The sequence below is a fragment of the Lissotriton helveticus genome, chromosome 7, assembly GCF_964261635.1.
Source record: "Lissotriton helveticus chromosome 7, aLisHel1.1, whole genome shotgun sequence".
NCBI classification, from domain to species: Eukaryota; Metazoa; Chordata; class Amphibia; order Caudata; family Salamandridae; genus Lissotriton; species Lissotriton helveticus.
Genome location: NC_136068.1, coordinates 1,504,384,458 through 1,504,398,493, shown reverse-complemented (window position 1 = coordinate 1,504,398,493; position 14,036 = coordinate 1,504,384,458). Strand labels below are relative to the sequence as shown.

The window sequence follows — 14,036 nt, the reverse complement described above, 5'->3', positions numbered from 1 at the left end:
AGTGGTAATTCCACATTCTAAATCCTCAAAACAGTGCTGCTACTCTGATACTGTAGGAAATTCCTTATTCTAAGTCCTCTAGGAAGTGCTGCAGCTGCGTCTCTGTTCCCAGTGGTAAGTCCTCATTTGAACTCCTCGAGACAGTGCTGCAGCGGCGTGTCTCATCCCAGTGGTGGTTGCTCATTCTTAATCCTCTATGCAGTGGTACTAGCTGCTTCTCTTGTGCCATTGCTAATTCCTCAATCTAAGTCCTCCACACAGTTCTGCTAGCTGCTTCTCTTTGCCCAGTGGTAATTCCTCATTCTCAGTCCTCGAGACAGTGTTATCGCTACGCCTCTGTTCATACATCCACTACACTCCAAACCAAAACACATAGGTAAAAGACATTGTAATGTACAATGTCAACTTCTCTAGCACTCAAGAATGCGTGACCCATTGCATTGCAAATGCCTATCTTCCCAAGTCACTTGTGTCTTGCAGCACAGTTTATAAAGTTGTATATTTTTTACATTCCTCTTAACACTTGTAACCCCACCTACTTAGGCCCTCATTACAACATTGTCACAATTTGGTGCGTGGGTTCTAGAGGGTCCAAATCGCCTACTCCTGCTGGTGTCTGTACCAAATTCCGGCAGTCACAAATTTTCTCCCATGCAATATGGAATAACTGGGCCAGTTGTTTTTTCCCTTATTCGGTCTCCGAGACTTGGTGGATTGCGCTATGAGTTAAGTGTGTTTAGGGCAAGCTTCAACCTGTCGGGATGGGGGTTATGCTCCCCATACTGCTCACAGTTTGGGCAGGGTCCAGGCTGTGCTGCTGCCTTCAGTGGCTGCTGCTGCTGTGAAAACAGATCCGGTTTCCCCGGGCTCAGAATTTTTGGGACCCGAGGCAGACCTGATCATTTCAACCCGTAGTTATCAGGCTGGACGAAATCGCGCCCTTACAATAAGGGCTTCAATTGTTTTTAAAATGCATTTTGTAGACAAAATGTAAATACCCATTTGTCTACGGAGTTGGACTATGCAGGGGCTGGAATGGGCTGTGCTCATAACTGGATCTGCTAGAGAGGTCTCTACAAAGTGATCATAGCAAACGGTTCTGCTGTTATTGCTCAAGGAAGTGGGTTGAGTCTGTGATTGCAAATCATTCAGAGCCGACAGAACATAGTGCACGAGGCCATGAACACGGAACATGACTGAAATTCAAAATGTCGTGAATTACCCTGTTTGAATGTACATGAGACAAGCGAGAAATATTATGACAAAGACCTAATTTGAACTTTACGGATTGTTTTTTAAGCCCGATTAAACTTGATTTTTCTGAGATTGAAATGTGTTGGTTGTAAGCCTGTGCTTTTCCCTAACCTTCAGAAGATATTTTTTTATTTTTATTTACTGCAACAAGTCGAAAATCTCTGGAGTACTTTTTTGAAGCCATAACTTATTTGTGAATATATAATGCTCATCTCTGTTGTTGCCTCTCCATTATTTGGAATTGCATTTGATTTTGGATCTGGGGCAGTTGACCGACCCTTGGAGGTGGGCAATATGTGTATGGACTAGGTTATTGGGTGGTGCGGTTTATTGTGCCTTGACTATCCAGTTGTTTGTTATAGTTTCTAATTGGAATGCCTAAAAGGAGACTGGATATTTTACAAATTCCTACAAGAAGATGATAATTTCATAACGAACGGGTTGAAGGGAACTGTGCTTAGAAAAAAAGGGTAAAGGAATTTAAAGAGACTAACATATTTTACATTAATGTCTTTAGTATGTACTATTTCAGTGCCCTCTTTGAAAATTTCCTCTCTTTTTCCTTTCCAACAGGTTTGAGCAGGCAATGGGATCCGAGTTGCTGCTGAACTGCACTTTGCTGTTGTGTCGCAGCATCATCACACCCATGGACCTGGTTTCAGTGACAATATGTTCTGGCACACGCTGCTTTTCCTTCCTCAGTGTGGCCTGGGGCTTTATTGCTGATGTGGACATCGAGAGTGAAAAATACAGACATATGGGCTCTGCTCGCTTCACAATGGGCACCATGGTTCGTCTAGCATCCTTGCGTACTTATCGGGGACGACTCTCTTACCTGCCTGTGCTTGAGAGTCATCTCCATCGCTCCATTTCAAGAAGTATCACCCTAGCACCCAATGGTAGCCTGTCATCTTTTCCACGATCACCACTTCACCGCACTATCTCAGACATGGGTCTGTGCGAGGAGCGCAACATTCTATTAAAGCGTGGTTCGTCCATACTGGATACAAATGAACTCCCCAGCTTTGAAACCTCCCCCTCCCCCAGCCCCCTGAATGCCTTACAGTCATCCAGCTTCCCTTTTGACTCTGTGCCTGATGACCTCGCACCACAAAACCACATGTTGCATGGAGCAGGAGAGCCATCTCCTGTTCGGCATGTGCATGGCCCACCAGATGACCTTCTGGTTCCTCTGAGCCAACCAGTGCCCAAGAACTGGGTGACTGTGGAGGGTGACTTTATTCTAATGCTTGCACTTTACCAGAGCCACCTAGGGGCAGACCTGTTCACAGCCCCCTCTGCCTACTTCAATGACGGCCTAATCCACCTCTTCTTTGTGAAGGCAGGAATCACGCGAGCAGCCCTGGTGCGTCTATTCCTTGCCATGGAGAAAGGGACACACTTACAACTTGACTGTCCTCACCTTCACCAATTCCATGTGCGAGCCTTTCGCCTTGAACCCCTGACTCGTAAGGGCACCGTGACTGTGGATGGAGAGCGAGTGGAGTATGGACCAATCCAGGCACAGATACATGGCAGTCTGAGCAATCTCATCACTGGAGATCGGGGAGCAAGATCCAGTCCTCTATAGAACATTTCACCTGCCTCACCGTATTGTTGTAATTCCCTGAGTGAACGCTACAGAGTTTGCAATTTCCATTATGCCCCTTTTAGAATATGGGGGTGAGTTGCAGGGTGCATTTGAATGAGAACCTCATATCTATTGTTTATGGTGCCTTTAGAACAAAGCCTGGTTCGTTGCCCTGCCTATAACTGGTCATGTGCAATTCTCTGTACAGTCAGTACAGATTAAGAGGTAGTAGGGAGGGAGGATGGCAAAGTTGCTAGGGATACAGGGGTGAGGGGTTGAGTAGAGAAAATGGAAATAATGGGTGTATTCTGAAGAAGTAATAGAGCTCTCTTATTGACTTAAAAATGATTACAGAATCTCAAGAGAAAGGGCATGTATCCTCTGCCTCTTGAAAAGTTGTGTGGGTGGTAGGAGCATCCCGAGTTTGTTTCTCATGGTAAAGCAAATCTTCTGCCCTCCGCAATCTGTTAATTAAAAAAGCGCCCAGAAATGTAGTAAGTCTAGCAAAAACACACATTTTAAGTGAGATGGGTTTGACAGTCATCCATGGATCCTGACATGGGCATTGTTAGGAGACCCAAGAGATACAACAGGAAGTTGAGACCAGAAGAGTGGTAACTAAAGGGTGGGAAGAATCAAGTTAGAGTGTTTGTGTTCTTGTTAATCTCTGCTCTTTAACTCAGGTCCAGAAAAACGATCAGTTTTTCGAGAGTACCCATGCAACTGAAGGCTTTATTTATTGATTTCTAAATATGCACTGAGGAAATAATCTGTTTTGGTCTTTTTTTAATGTATGTGTTCTTTGTATGTTTATCGTTTTGAGCTATACTCTCAGCGATCGAAATTAATATATACATATACTTGCGATTTTTGTTGTTGGAAGTCAGAGTGGATTGTGCGCTGGAGAAGGCCTGCTTCTCAGATATTTTTTTTCGTTTTGTTCTACACACTTTTCGCGTCAGTGGTGTGACCCGAGTGTTAAACAATGAAGGCACTTGCAGTCACGCGACAAAATGATCTGGCACGTGTGCCGCCTCTGAAGAATATTTCAAGGAGAGTAGGGGAGAACAAACAGTATGGTGGCAATACTCAGTGGTATTTCTGTCAGAGTGGCCCACATTTCCCTTGTCTTTTTGCTATGAAAATTAGAAGCTTCCAGTTCTACACTTCAGCAAGCTTCTCTTGTTCTGGCTAACTTGGACATGCACGTAAAATCACCCACTTAGTGAGATGCCGCAAACGGGAGAAGAATGGCATGGAAATCTGTCCTGAGACCTGCCTATGGAACTGCGATCACTCACATGTCATAGAATACACGAAATGAGGTTTTGCTGATATTCAACTCTACAAAATATTAAAGTTCATGTTTGAGGCAACAGTAGTATTAGAGCCAAAATATTGTGTGCACTTCATCATTTTTCTTGCGCTTTGGCACTATGTGCATGGTTTTATCCTTGGGCACACACTGCACGAATGTATTTGTTACAAAAGCATTGGATTAAAAAAATCATTTGCAAACCTTGAACCCCAAATATCCATGAAAGCCAATTGTGCAAACCTCCAAGCACGTATGTTCCGTGATAGGTGGGGCAGAGCCATGGAAATTTTCTCCTGCAGATGTTGACCAGATGTGGCTCAAACGGGTTCTGGAACCACCGAGACACGTGGGTTCCCACTGCTCCCGCTGTAGGGACAGGAACGATGGGAATGCATGCACTCCAAAGCTTGCAACATGACTGAAGGCCTAGTATCTGAGGTTGCTTTCTTGCCAGTCTGTGTGTTCCAAGATGCACTACCTACGATGTTTAGTGTTACAAGAAGAATTTGTGCTGGCATGTACTTATCGCGCAGTGTGACACGTCAGTGAATGAGATACCATTGTGGATAGGAAGGAGCCACGATGGACTTGAGACTTTGTGCAATTGAGGGCTTTTGTTGATGCGGTGTCTTGCAGATCAGTTGATTACAGCTGCTGGGCTCATAGTTACCTATTACACAGCTGATTACACTGGAATATCTCAGTCTTTCCCCAGCTGCCCTATATTTTATAGCAAGTTGAAAACACCCTGAATTGCCTTTGAGATTTGAAGATACTCTTTATAGCCCAGTTCCTACCAAAGCTGCATCAGCCAGCTCTAGGTAATTCTAAGCATTAGAGCATACGTTGACCATATTTTATACTTAAACGTTTCTGCAAGTTTTAGCAGCAGTTTGAAGTCCTTGTGAATGGTTTGTCATTCTGAGCTTGCTGACCTTTTCAGACTGCTTTGATCATTGCACATTACCTGGGCCCCACAAAAGGTTCTCTGGTCGCCACCATTTGTATTAGAACCGCCTTAATATGCCTAGATCCTCCATTGTAGACCTACACCGAGTCCTTTAAATGCCCGATCATGTAGCCTACCTTCAGTTGGGGTGAGTACTCCAATATAAAGCAGAAGCACCAAGCTGATCCAGTCAAACGTTTCCAAGAGGAGGTGAATATTTATGTGGTGCTTCACTGTTACCGCTATGAGACACAAATATGCCTCCGGTATATTGGTCTGTCCCCCCTCCCCACCTAGAATTTTGCTTTTCAATTTAAATAGTTTTTTTTGTTGTTGTTGAGATAAATGGTGGTATTGTGACAGCTCTATTTGGGATTTCATTATCAGCCTCTTGAGCACAGCTGTTCAGTTTGTATTGAATAGTTAGTAGGCACTACTAGGAAAAGTGGTTGCAGTGTGGAAACAAACCTGATGGAAAATCATATTCCTTCATCCATGTGCTTGGTATACTTTGCAATAACTAATACGTTCTTTATTAAAAAGAACTTAAAAGTTAATTAAAATCCACTCCTACTAAGCAGTCCTCTCTTCTACTTGCAGCCACTTAGCACCCTCCCCTGTCCTGAAGTGAATGGTGAAGAACATTAAAGGAACTATTAAAAGGATAGTGGCTGTTTCCTCCCCTTTCCAAAGAGTTCTTAATGGGGAACATGCATACATATGATGTAGTTACCGATCTCTAATCTCCCCTCCATCTCCAAAACACTAGACTAAATTGTGACCCATTCACCGCTGTGCTTTCTAAATCGGAGATTAATTTTAGCCAGTGTTTGGATGAAATCCTTGCCCTCAGAGTGTGTTTAGACAAGTGACATTTTCCTGGTTAGTCATACTTGAATCGTCATGTGTTGCAGTTCTCTTGGATATTTAGCAACAGGCCACCAGTGTAACCAGGGCCACTGAAAATTGATTGTACCTCCTCCTCCTTCTGGATCGTCTTCTTTTAGGGAGGTTCACAAATCACACTCTGCTTTCTGCTCTGTGTGTTTTTTAAGGCTTGACATCTTGCCTGGGTGTGCAAAGAGCTACACAAGAGGCAAGTTTGGTTTAGTGCTACGTAGTCCAAATGTAACCTGAACCATGTCAAATGGTCCAAAAGACAAGTCCAGAGGCGTGTAGATTGCTCCCATTGAATGACTTTAATCCTCCGCCTAGCAGTAGGTCATAAAGCCTGCAAGTATGTCTCGACTACACATTTTTAGAAAACTCCATATAGGTATTGTATACACTAGCCACATTCTGCTCACACTTCTTTTGAGGATTAGAGCGTCGCTTTTCCAAGGAAGAACGTCTACTACAAAGACCTGTTGTTTCATCTAACTTAGTGTAATGAAATATCTATGGCTTTGATTTGGCAAAAGTATGCCTGATAATGACCTTTACTCTCTCAAGAGTCTGTTGACCGGGAACACTTGCTAACTTTAAAAAATAAACCAAGCCAATATCCGACACCAAAATGAAACATTGCAAATACTCATTTTAGCAGCTTGCCTAGTGTCTGGGGACGTTGATAAAATAGTTATATCAGGGAGGGAAAGAAAACTAAGATGGCTGGGAATTAGGAACTATCATTAGGTGGTATTGTCAGATGGGGCATAGACCAGGTTAGTGCTAGAAGGAATAATTTTACTAGGTTTGTTCTCGAGCATAAATCTATAGCATGTTTGTTTGGGACCATCAGTCCAAGGGGTAAGTGGGACATTTTCAGACTTCTTCAACTAAAGGGATTTTCATACCTTTCTGTGGCACCAACCTCTTAGCAAAATTTTATTTTTTAATAGGCCTATTCACCTCAGTAATTGAATTGCAAAACCGTGCTTAGGTTTACGGTTGTGGAAGGTGTAGACAAAACTACCTTTATGGGTCAGTCGATAGCGTTCATGTCCTTCCTCCTGCTCATGGTAAGCTGTAGACCACACATACTGGTTTCAAAGTTGGTCAACAAGAGGTGGGTGGGTGGGTGGAGAAGCCAGCAGAATGAGTGATGACTCCCTCCAAGTCAGGAAAGACACTGTCTATATATATTTTTGTTTGCACTGATAAAATAATGATTTTAGTAGTTTGACTACTGAATGAAGAGAATAGAAAAGTAATATTACTTTTTGACTAGGAAATGGTAGTAGAGAATTAGTTCATATTTATATGTCTCTCTATTGGCCTTGTCAGTTGTCTGTGTCACATTAGCCTTTGACAACAAAAAGTGAAAGGAAATCAGGGTTGGCAGTGGTCATGATCTTTGCTTGTAGGGAGTTCCAAAGTTAATACTATGCAAAAAAGGATGATAGTGACTTCTTGCTGATGTTTCTATGTAGTCGTGTAACTAAAGAAATTAAACCAATTACTTCTACATCCACGAACCGAGTATAACAGTCAGACTAAAAGCAACATATGTGCTGCTCAGGTTTTGAGATAACTGCCTTACAAAATATGCCATACCTTTGTCCAGAAAATGCTATCCGAGCCACTTATTCCCTTCTTCGGACATTAGGTGTGGCAACTTTCAATGTGGCTAAATGGGAGAGACTTTTCTTTTGGTTGTGTTTCCCTGTGATGTGAGGAGCAGATAATTCTGTGTTTAATGTATGCAGTCTTCCTATGTAATATCAGCTCATTTCTAACATCAAACCTGTTGTAAATTCAGTACGCCTATTTTTATCTGAATTTTTAAAGTAATATTAGGTGTCTGCAAGAAAAGCCATAGCCAATCATGCAGTGAACCTCAGCAATAGATTGAAATACAGCAACTTTTTTTTGAGTAGAAAGTGTTTCATTTTCCATCGTCTGTCCAAAAAGTGGTCGTGGGGCATTTTTAGTAAAACTGAATGTTGCTATTTTTTGTATAAAAAACAAATGTTTGCACCAAAGACATGCTCGCAAAAAATAATTAGCACAGAAATGCAACACAACTCTTTCAGTATAAGATGGAAGTTTATTCTTGAGTCAGTAGAGGGTATTCATTCATTAGTGAGGCCTGACTACACTTTCAGCAGGGAGAATGCATGTATTCATGTTTTTAAACCCCCTTAAGTGCTGAGGATTAATTAATTCCATTATTGAGACCGTGAAAAGCACTCCTGCGGCACAAGCAAAGCTTCCTTAAACCTATTTAAATATCAGTTTCTTAGGCATATAAATGAGTTATTTAATATATGCTTGCACCTCTAGGCATCTTGTGTTGATCTGGATGTTGTACCAGGATTTCCTTGTTTTTGTGATCAGGAGATTTTGTTAACTTAACGATTGAAATGCCTTTCTGTCTATTATATATCAGTAGAAGATAACTGTGCATTGAAAAGAACTCGGCATCCTAAAACATACTAGACGATGAGTAAATTGTTTATAGTTGCCAGAAATCTTGTACTTGCTTTACCAGCTTTTGATTTCTGTACAAAATGTTGTTGTGTTTATGTCAGATTTAATGCATTACCTTCGTAACCAGGTTCCCAGCCTGGAATATAATTGAACAATGTAGCTTGTGTTTGGACCAAATAGTATATTTTGACTTGTGTAGCATTCATTATTTTTTTTTTATTTCGACGCTTTTCAGGGAACGTCTTTTGAAGAGGAACACCTTTCTTGCTTTTTACCTTGTTCTGAAAGAGAAAACACTGAGTTTTGTTTACAAGCCATTAAAACATTTGCAAAGAGGTCTTATTTTTTACTGTGCCAGTATTTCAAACTGTTTCACTGTAAAACATTCAGGTCTAGTCCACCATTTTCCTCAATTCGAAACATGTCCTTGTTCAGCAACCTTGGTTTTTGTAGACTTCGCCCAATAGTGTCTGCGTTTCTCAAGCAGCTTGTTTATAGCAAGGTCCCTTACATGTAATTGTAATTCAGTAGGACATTGATTTTTCCTGAGTTTTAAACACAACCTGCCTAGAACATGATATTTATCCTAGCTTATACGATGATCTCAATTCCTCTCAAGAAGATTGTTGAACTGTTCTGCCCGGAGCATATCTTTTGACGAGAGCCCCTATATGCAATTAGTAAACTATACTGATTTGTAAATGCATGAAGGAAACCCTGTCCATTCTTTAAGAGGAATCTCCAAATATTTAGGCATAGTTTCATGTTCACCCTAGCTCTAGTGTTTACCGTCATTCCATTTAAAGCATTACAGATTAGTCTTCTTGGCACATGCCTTGATCTTCTGGTAAAGTATGATTTTGAGAGTTTACTTGTACCCAATCTAATTGTGCAACCTGGGTGTGTACAAAGCATCATAATGTGATCATTTCCAATAAAATGCCTTGAACTGGATAATTATTGACTTCTTAAAATGCTGGTGTAGGTGGACCACTATGGCTGTTGTTGAAACCTATTGAGCCTTTTATGTTTTTGCAGAACTTTGTATGACCTGTACATAAGCTGTTCAGACTTTTCTAATAACACTCTCGCTCCTGTACTGATACCTAAACAATACCATCTGTAGCACAACAGGTCCAAAACTTCTCTTTACTGGTGACGGTAATTACTACATGCCTCTCAAATTACATTGGAGCATGATAAAAGAATGGCCTCAGATTGCAAGGTCATTTCCAAGCAGATGGCAATGTCCGCCACTAGAATGGGTGATCCAAACACATCCAAAAGATTTTTGCAACACTGTCTGTCCCTCTATCTCTGAAAGATTTGCTGCTAGTCATTCGTTTCAGAGATGTTGATGTGCAATGAGATCTGTCAAAATGTAGTGCTTTTCTATTGGTTTCCTTTTTTGTTGTATTTGAGTTTCAAATCCGCCCACTACTGTGATAAGGCTTTTTATTGAAGCTTTCTAAATAAAGAAATGAGCCTGGGTAGAAAGGATAGAGCCAGCCTCCAGTGTCAAGTATGAGCATTGTTAAGTCACAGCACTGAAAAACGAGCTTTGCAACTTTGAATAAAAATATTTTGAAAAGCCCATTCACAATATGGGATGGGTTCTATCTATCTATTGCTATCGCTCTATCTATCTCTATCGCTCTATCTATCTCTCTACCTATCTATCTCTCTACCTATCCATTTATCTATCTCTGTCTATCTATCTTTTTCAATTTCCAGTTTCCTTAACACCGACACAGCAGGCTGGTAATATTTTCACATTCTTTATTTCATCCTGTTATAACGCGTTTCGGCAGTATCTCCTGCCTTGCTCGAATACTGTTACAAAAAGGGGGTGGTGATGGACGGAGAATCTGAACCAATCAAACACTCACACCCAGTCAACAGATCTGGGTTTAATCCATCACCGTTCTTTAGCCCACTCTGCCACCCCAGTTCAGACATGGCCATATGCAAATCAGTCTGACCCTGTGCCTCATGGGAACAGTCCAGCCCCAACTGCCAAGCCATGCCTTCCCTGGACCGGAAACAAGCTTCCGAGGACCGGTTTCTCGCATTTCAGCCGTCTTCAGCCCGGCTTTCTTGAATCCAGTGGCAAAGTGAGCAAGGGAACCACGTCTGAGCATACCCTGCCAACTTATGGCGAACAAAATGGTACAAAAGGGGGTGGTGATGGACGGAGAATCTGAACCAATCAACACTCACACCCAGTCAACAGATCTGGGTTTAATCCATCACCGTTCTTTAGCCCACTCTGCCACCCCAGTTCAGACATGGCCATATGCAAATCAGTCTGACCCTGTGCCTCATGGGAACAGTCCAGCCCGAACTGCTAAGCCATGCCTTCCCTGGACCGGAAACAAGCTTCCGAGGACCGGTTTCTGGCATTACAGCCGTCTTCAGCCCGGCTTGCTTGAATCCAGTGGCAAAGTGAGCAAGGGACTCACGTCTGAGCATACCCTGCCAACTTATGGCAAACAAAATAGTACAAAAGGGGGTGGTGATGGACGGAGAATCTGAACCAATCAAACACTCCCACCCAGTCAACAGATCTGGGTTTAATCCATCACCGTTCTTTAGCCCACTCTGCCACCCCAGTTCAGACATGGCCATATGCAAATCAGTCTGACCATGTGCCTCATGAGAACAGCCCAGCCCGAACTGCCAAGCCATGGGCGTTTTCTGGCATTTCAGCCGTTTTCAGCCCGGCTTGCTTGAATCCAGTGGCAAAGCGCAATTATTTTCATTGTTTTATCCGGGTTGGCTGGTCACACGGTGTAGTGAACATGAAAAACATTCTACTTTCTCTATCATATAGTGCAAACAATTTATCTTCATTTGTTTTATACTATATACATTTTTTACTCTTTCTTCAACATTTCTTTGCATTTTTGTTTTTATAAAGAATATTTTTATAATTTTTCTTTTTTTCCACTTAAGTTACCTTTTAACAAATTTAAATCTCCCAATGTGCGATTGAATGCCTGATAACATTTCAATATAAATATAACAACTCTCGGTGTTCTGATAATTTCGTTTGCACAGTTCCATCCTTTTGGCTCATCGAAGTTCAAATGCCTAAAAGGAGAGGAGTATCAATCACATTGCAAAGTCCCAAATCTCGTATGTCTTCAAGTGACAGTGCTCAATAATGTCATTCAATTTTATCCTCATTCAATTGTATGTGTATGTGCGGCTCTACTTCCTTATCAAGAAGGCGGAGAACAGTGGTGATTTAAAGAGGCGTGGTCCTGCCGCAAGAGCAACGCACAACCAGCGAGAGCGCTGTCATTACCTGACTTTGGACCAAAATCTTGCAACCTCGAAAACCGAACTTAAGGGTAATGGGCTGCCGCCAAACACCGGAGTTTGGTATGGTTCCTAGCAGCCCGAAAACAAAGGACTGCAATTGGAGCAACACTTTTGGAATGCACAACATTCCAGCGACACAGTAATAATCAATGGTACAACATTTAAAAGAACAATCGCAGCCAACAGGAAACACAGGACTACATCGTCCATCATGCCTGGCTAATAACAACTGTGGATGTCCACTAGAGGGCCGGCAATGTTAAAAGAAACGCCTACTGCATCCCGAGGAGAGTTCCCGTTTGCTTGGGCAGACCTTTGAAAAAGTTTGCGGGAGCGAACGAAACGCGTCCGGTTACCTGCCCTACTGGTCGAATAAATTGATTTTCAGCACAGCGCGTCGCAGTCTTCCCTTCAATTATTTCATCAGCACAACACGTTTCAAGCACTCCTGTGCTCTTGTTCACGGGCAACATGGAGCAGGGAAATGGCAGTTCTTTAAAAGGGGAACACCTGATGACACATCGCAAGTCCCGCCCCAGTGGGCATACGCATGTCGAGCATGCTGGTACTTGAAACTCCTCCTGTAATGGACCTCAGTGGGTCTCGCCATGTCTCTCATATTAATCCTGAATAAAACCCCAGTGGGTATGGAGGGAGCTGAGGCACTCCACTGTGCTGATTATTCAAATGTCCACCAACACGGCTCTCCCTGGTTCCAGCGCGTTTGAGTTTTCAAACACAGGATCCACCTTAGTAGCAGGGCGTCTTCGCGGCCGAGCCAGCCGCTTCAATCCATCAAAACAGGTTGCCCCAAATGAAGACGCCACTAACCAGGGAGTATAACACCTTTAATTAAGGATTTTCAGCACAGCGCGTCGCAGACTTCCCTTCAATTATTTCATCAGCCCAACGCGTTTCAAGCACTCCTGTGCTCTTGTTCACGGGCAACATGGAGCACGGAAATGGCAGTTCTTTAAAAGGGGAACACCTGATGACACATCGCAAGTCCCGCCCCAGTGGGCGTACGCATGTCGAGCATGCTGGTACTTGAAACTCCTCCTGTAATGGACCTCAGTGGGTCTCGCCATGTCTCTCCTATTAATCCTGAATAAAACCCCAGTGGGTATGGAGGGAGCTGAGGCACTCCACTGTGCTGATTATTCAAATGTCCACCAACACGGCTCTCCCTGGTTCCAGCGCGTTTGAGTTTTCAAACACAGGATCCACCTTAGTAGCAGGTCGTCTTCGCGGCCGAGCCAGCCGCTTCAATCCATCTAAACAGCTTGCCCCAAATGAAGACGCCACTAACCAGGGAGTATAACACCTTTAATTGAGGATTTTCAGCACAGCGCGTCGCAGTCTTCCCTTCAATTATTTCATCAGCCCAACGCGTTTCAAGCACTCCTGTGCTCTTGTTCACAGGCAACATGGAGCAGGGAAATGGCAGTTCTTTAAAAGGGGAACACCTGATGACACACCGCAAGTCCCGCCCCAGTGGGCGTACGCATGTTGAGCATGCTGGTACTTGAAGTTCCTCCTGTAATGGACCTCAGTGGGTCTCGCCATGTCTCTCATATTAATCCTGAATAAAACCCCAGTGGGTATGGAGGGAGCTGAGGCACTCCACTGTGCTGATTATTCAAATGCCACTCGCTTTATTTTCCTGTGAGGCTCGTGACCAAGGGCGGTGTCCCGAAACGCGTTGAGCCGCATTTCCTGAGGGATCGCTGTTTGCTGAGTTTGCTGAAGCCCTCGTAGAAAGATGTTATACTCTGGGAGGCCTCCTCACCATTGGCAACCTGTTTTGAACTTTGCATAGCGGCCAGGCTCGGTCGCGAGGAGGCCCGCCGCAGCAGCGGATCCTGGCACCTTGAAACTCGGGTGCTGATTGGAGCAGATGTTATCGCTACGAAGGGGTGCAGAATTCAACAACTCACCTTGCACTTTCCTTTGGACCCACTGGGGTTTTTTAATAGAAAGGATTTTCGACTTTGGCACAACCCACTGGGATAATACATTGTGAGTTAAACTGCTAAGACCAGAAGGCACTTGGTTATTGAAGCCGAGTGAGGCTCTATGACATGCCCAGGAGGGTGGAGCTTATCAAATTAAAGCAGGTGTTCAAACTCAAAGTTGCCACTGTCTTTATTTTCCTGTGAGGCTCGTGACCAAGGGCGGTGTCCCGAACCGCGTTGAGCCGCATTTCCTGAGGGATTGCTGTTTGC

At 43.3% G+C, this 14,036-nt stretch overlaps 1 protein-coding gene across 5 annotated transcripts in view; it reads left to right on the top strand.

Moving 5' to 3' along the window:
* SPHK2 (sphingosine kinase 2) overlaps positions 1-8,822 on the top strand; it is a 298,281-nt gene extending 289,459 nt beyond the window's left edge. For 4 of the 5 annotated variants that reach the window (XM_078654941.1, XM_078654940.1, XM_078654939.1 and 1 more), the window contains one exon: positions 1,828-4,218. In XM_078654941.1, coding sequence (XP_078511067.1) covers positions 1,828-2,845 — 1,018 coding nt within the window. In that variant the 3' untranslated portion in view covers positions 2,846-4,218. Of the gene's footprint in view, positions 1-1,827 lie in introns of all 5 variants that reach the window. The other variant, XM_078654942.1, reaches the window with a different exon arrangement.
* Positions 8,823-14,036: the final 5,214 nt, after the last annotated feature.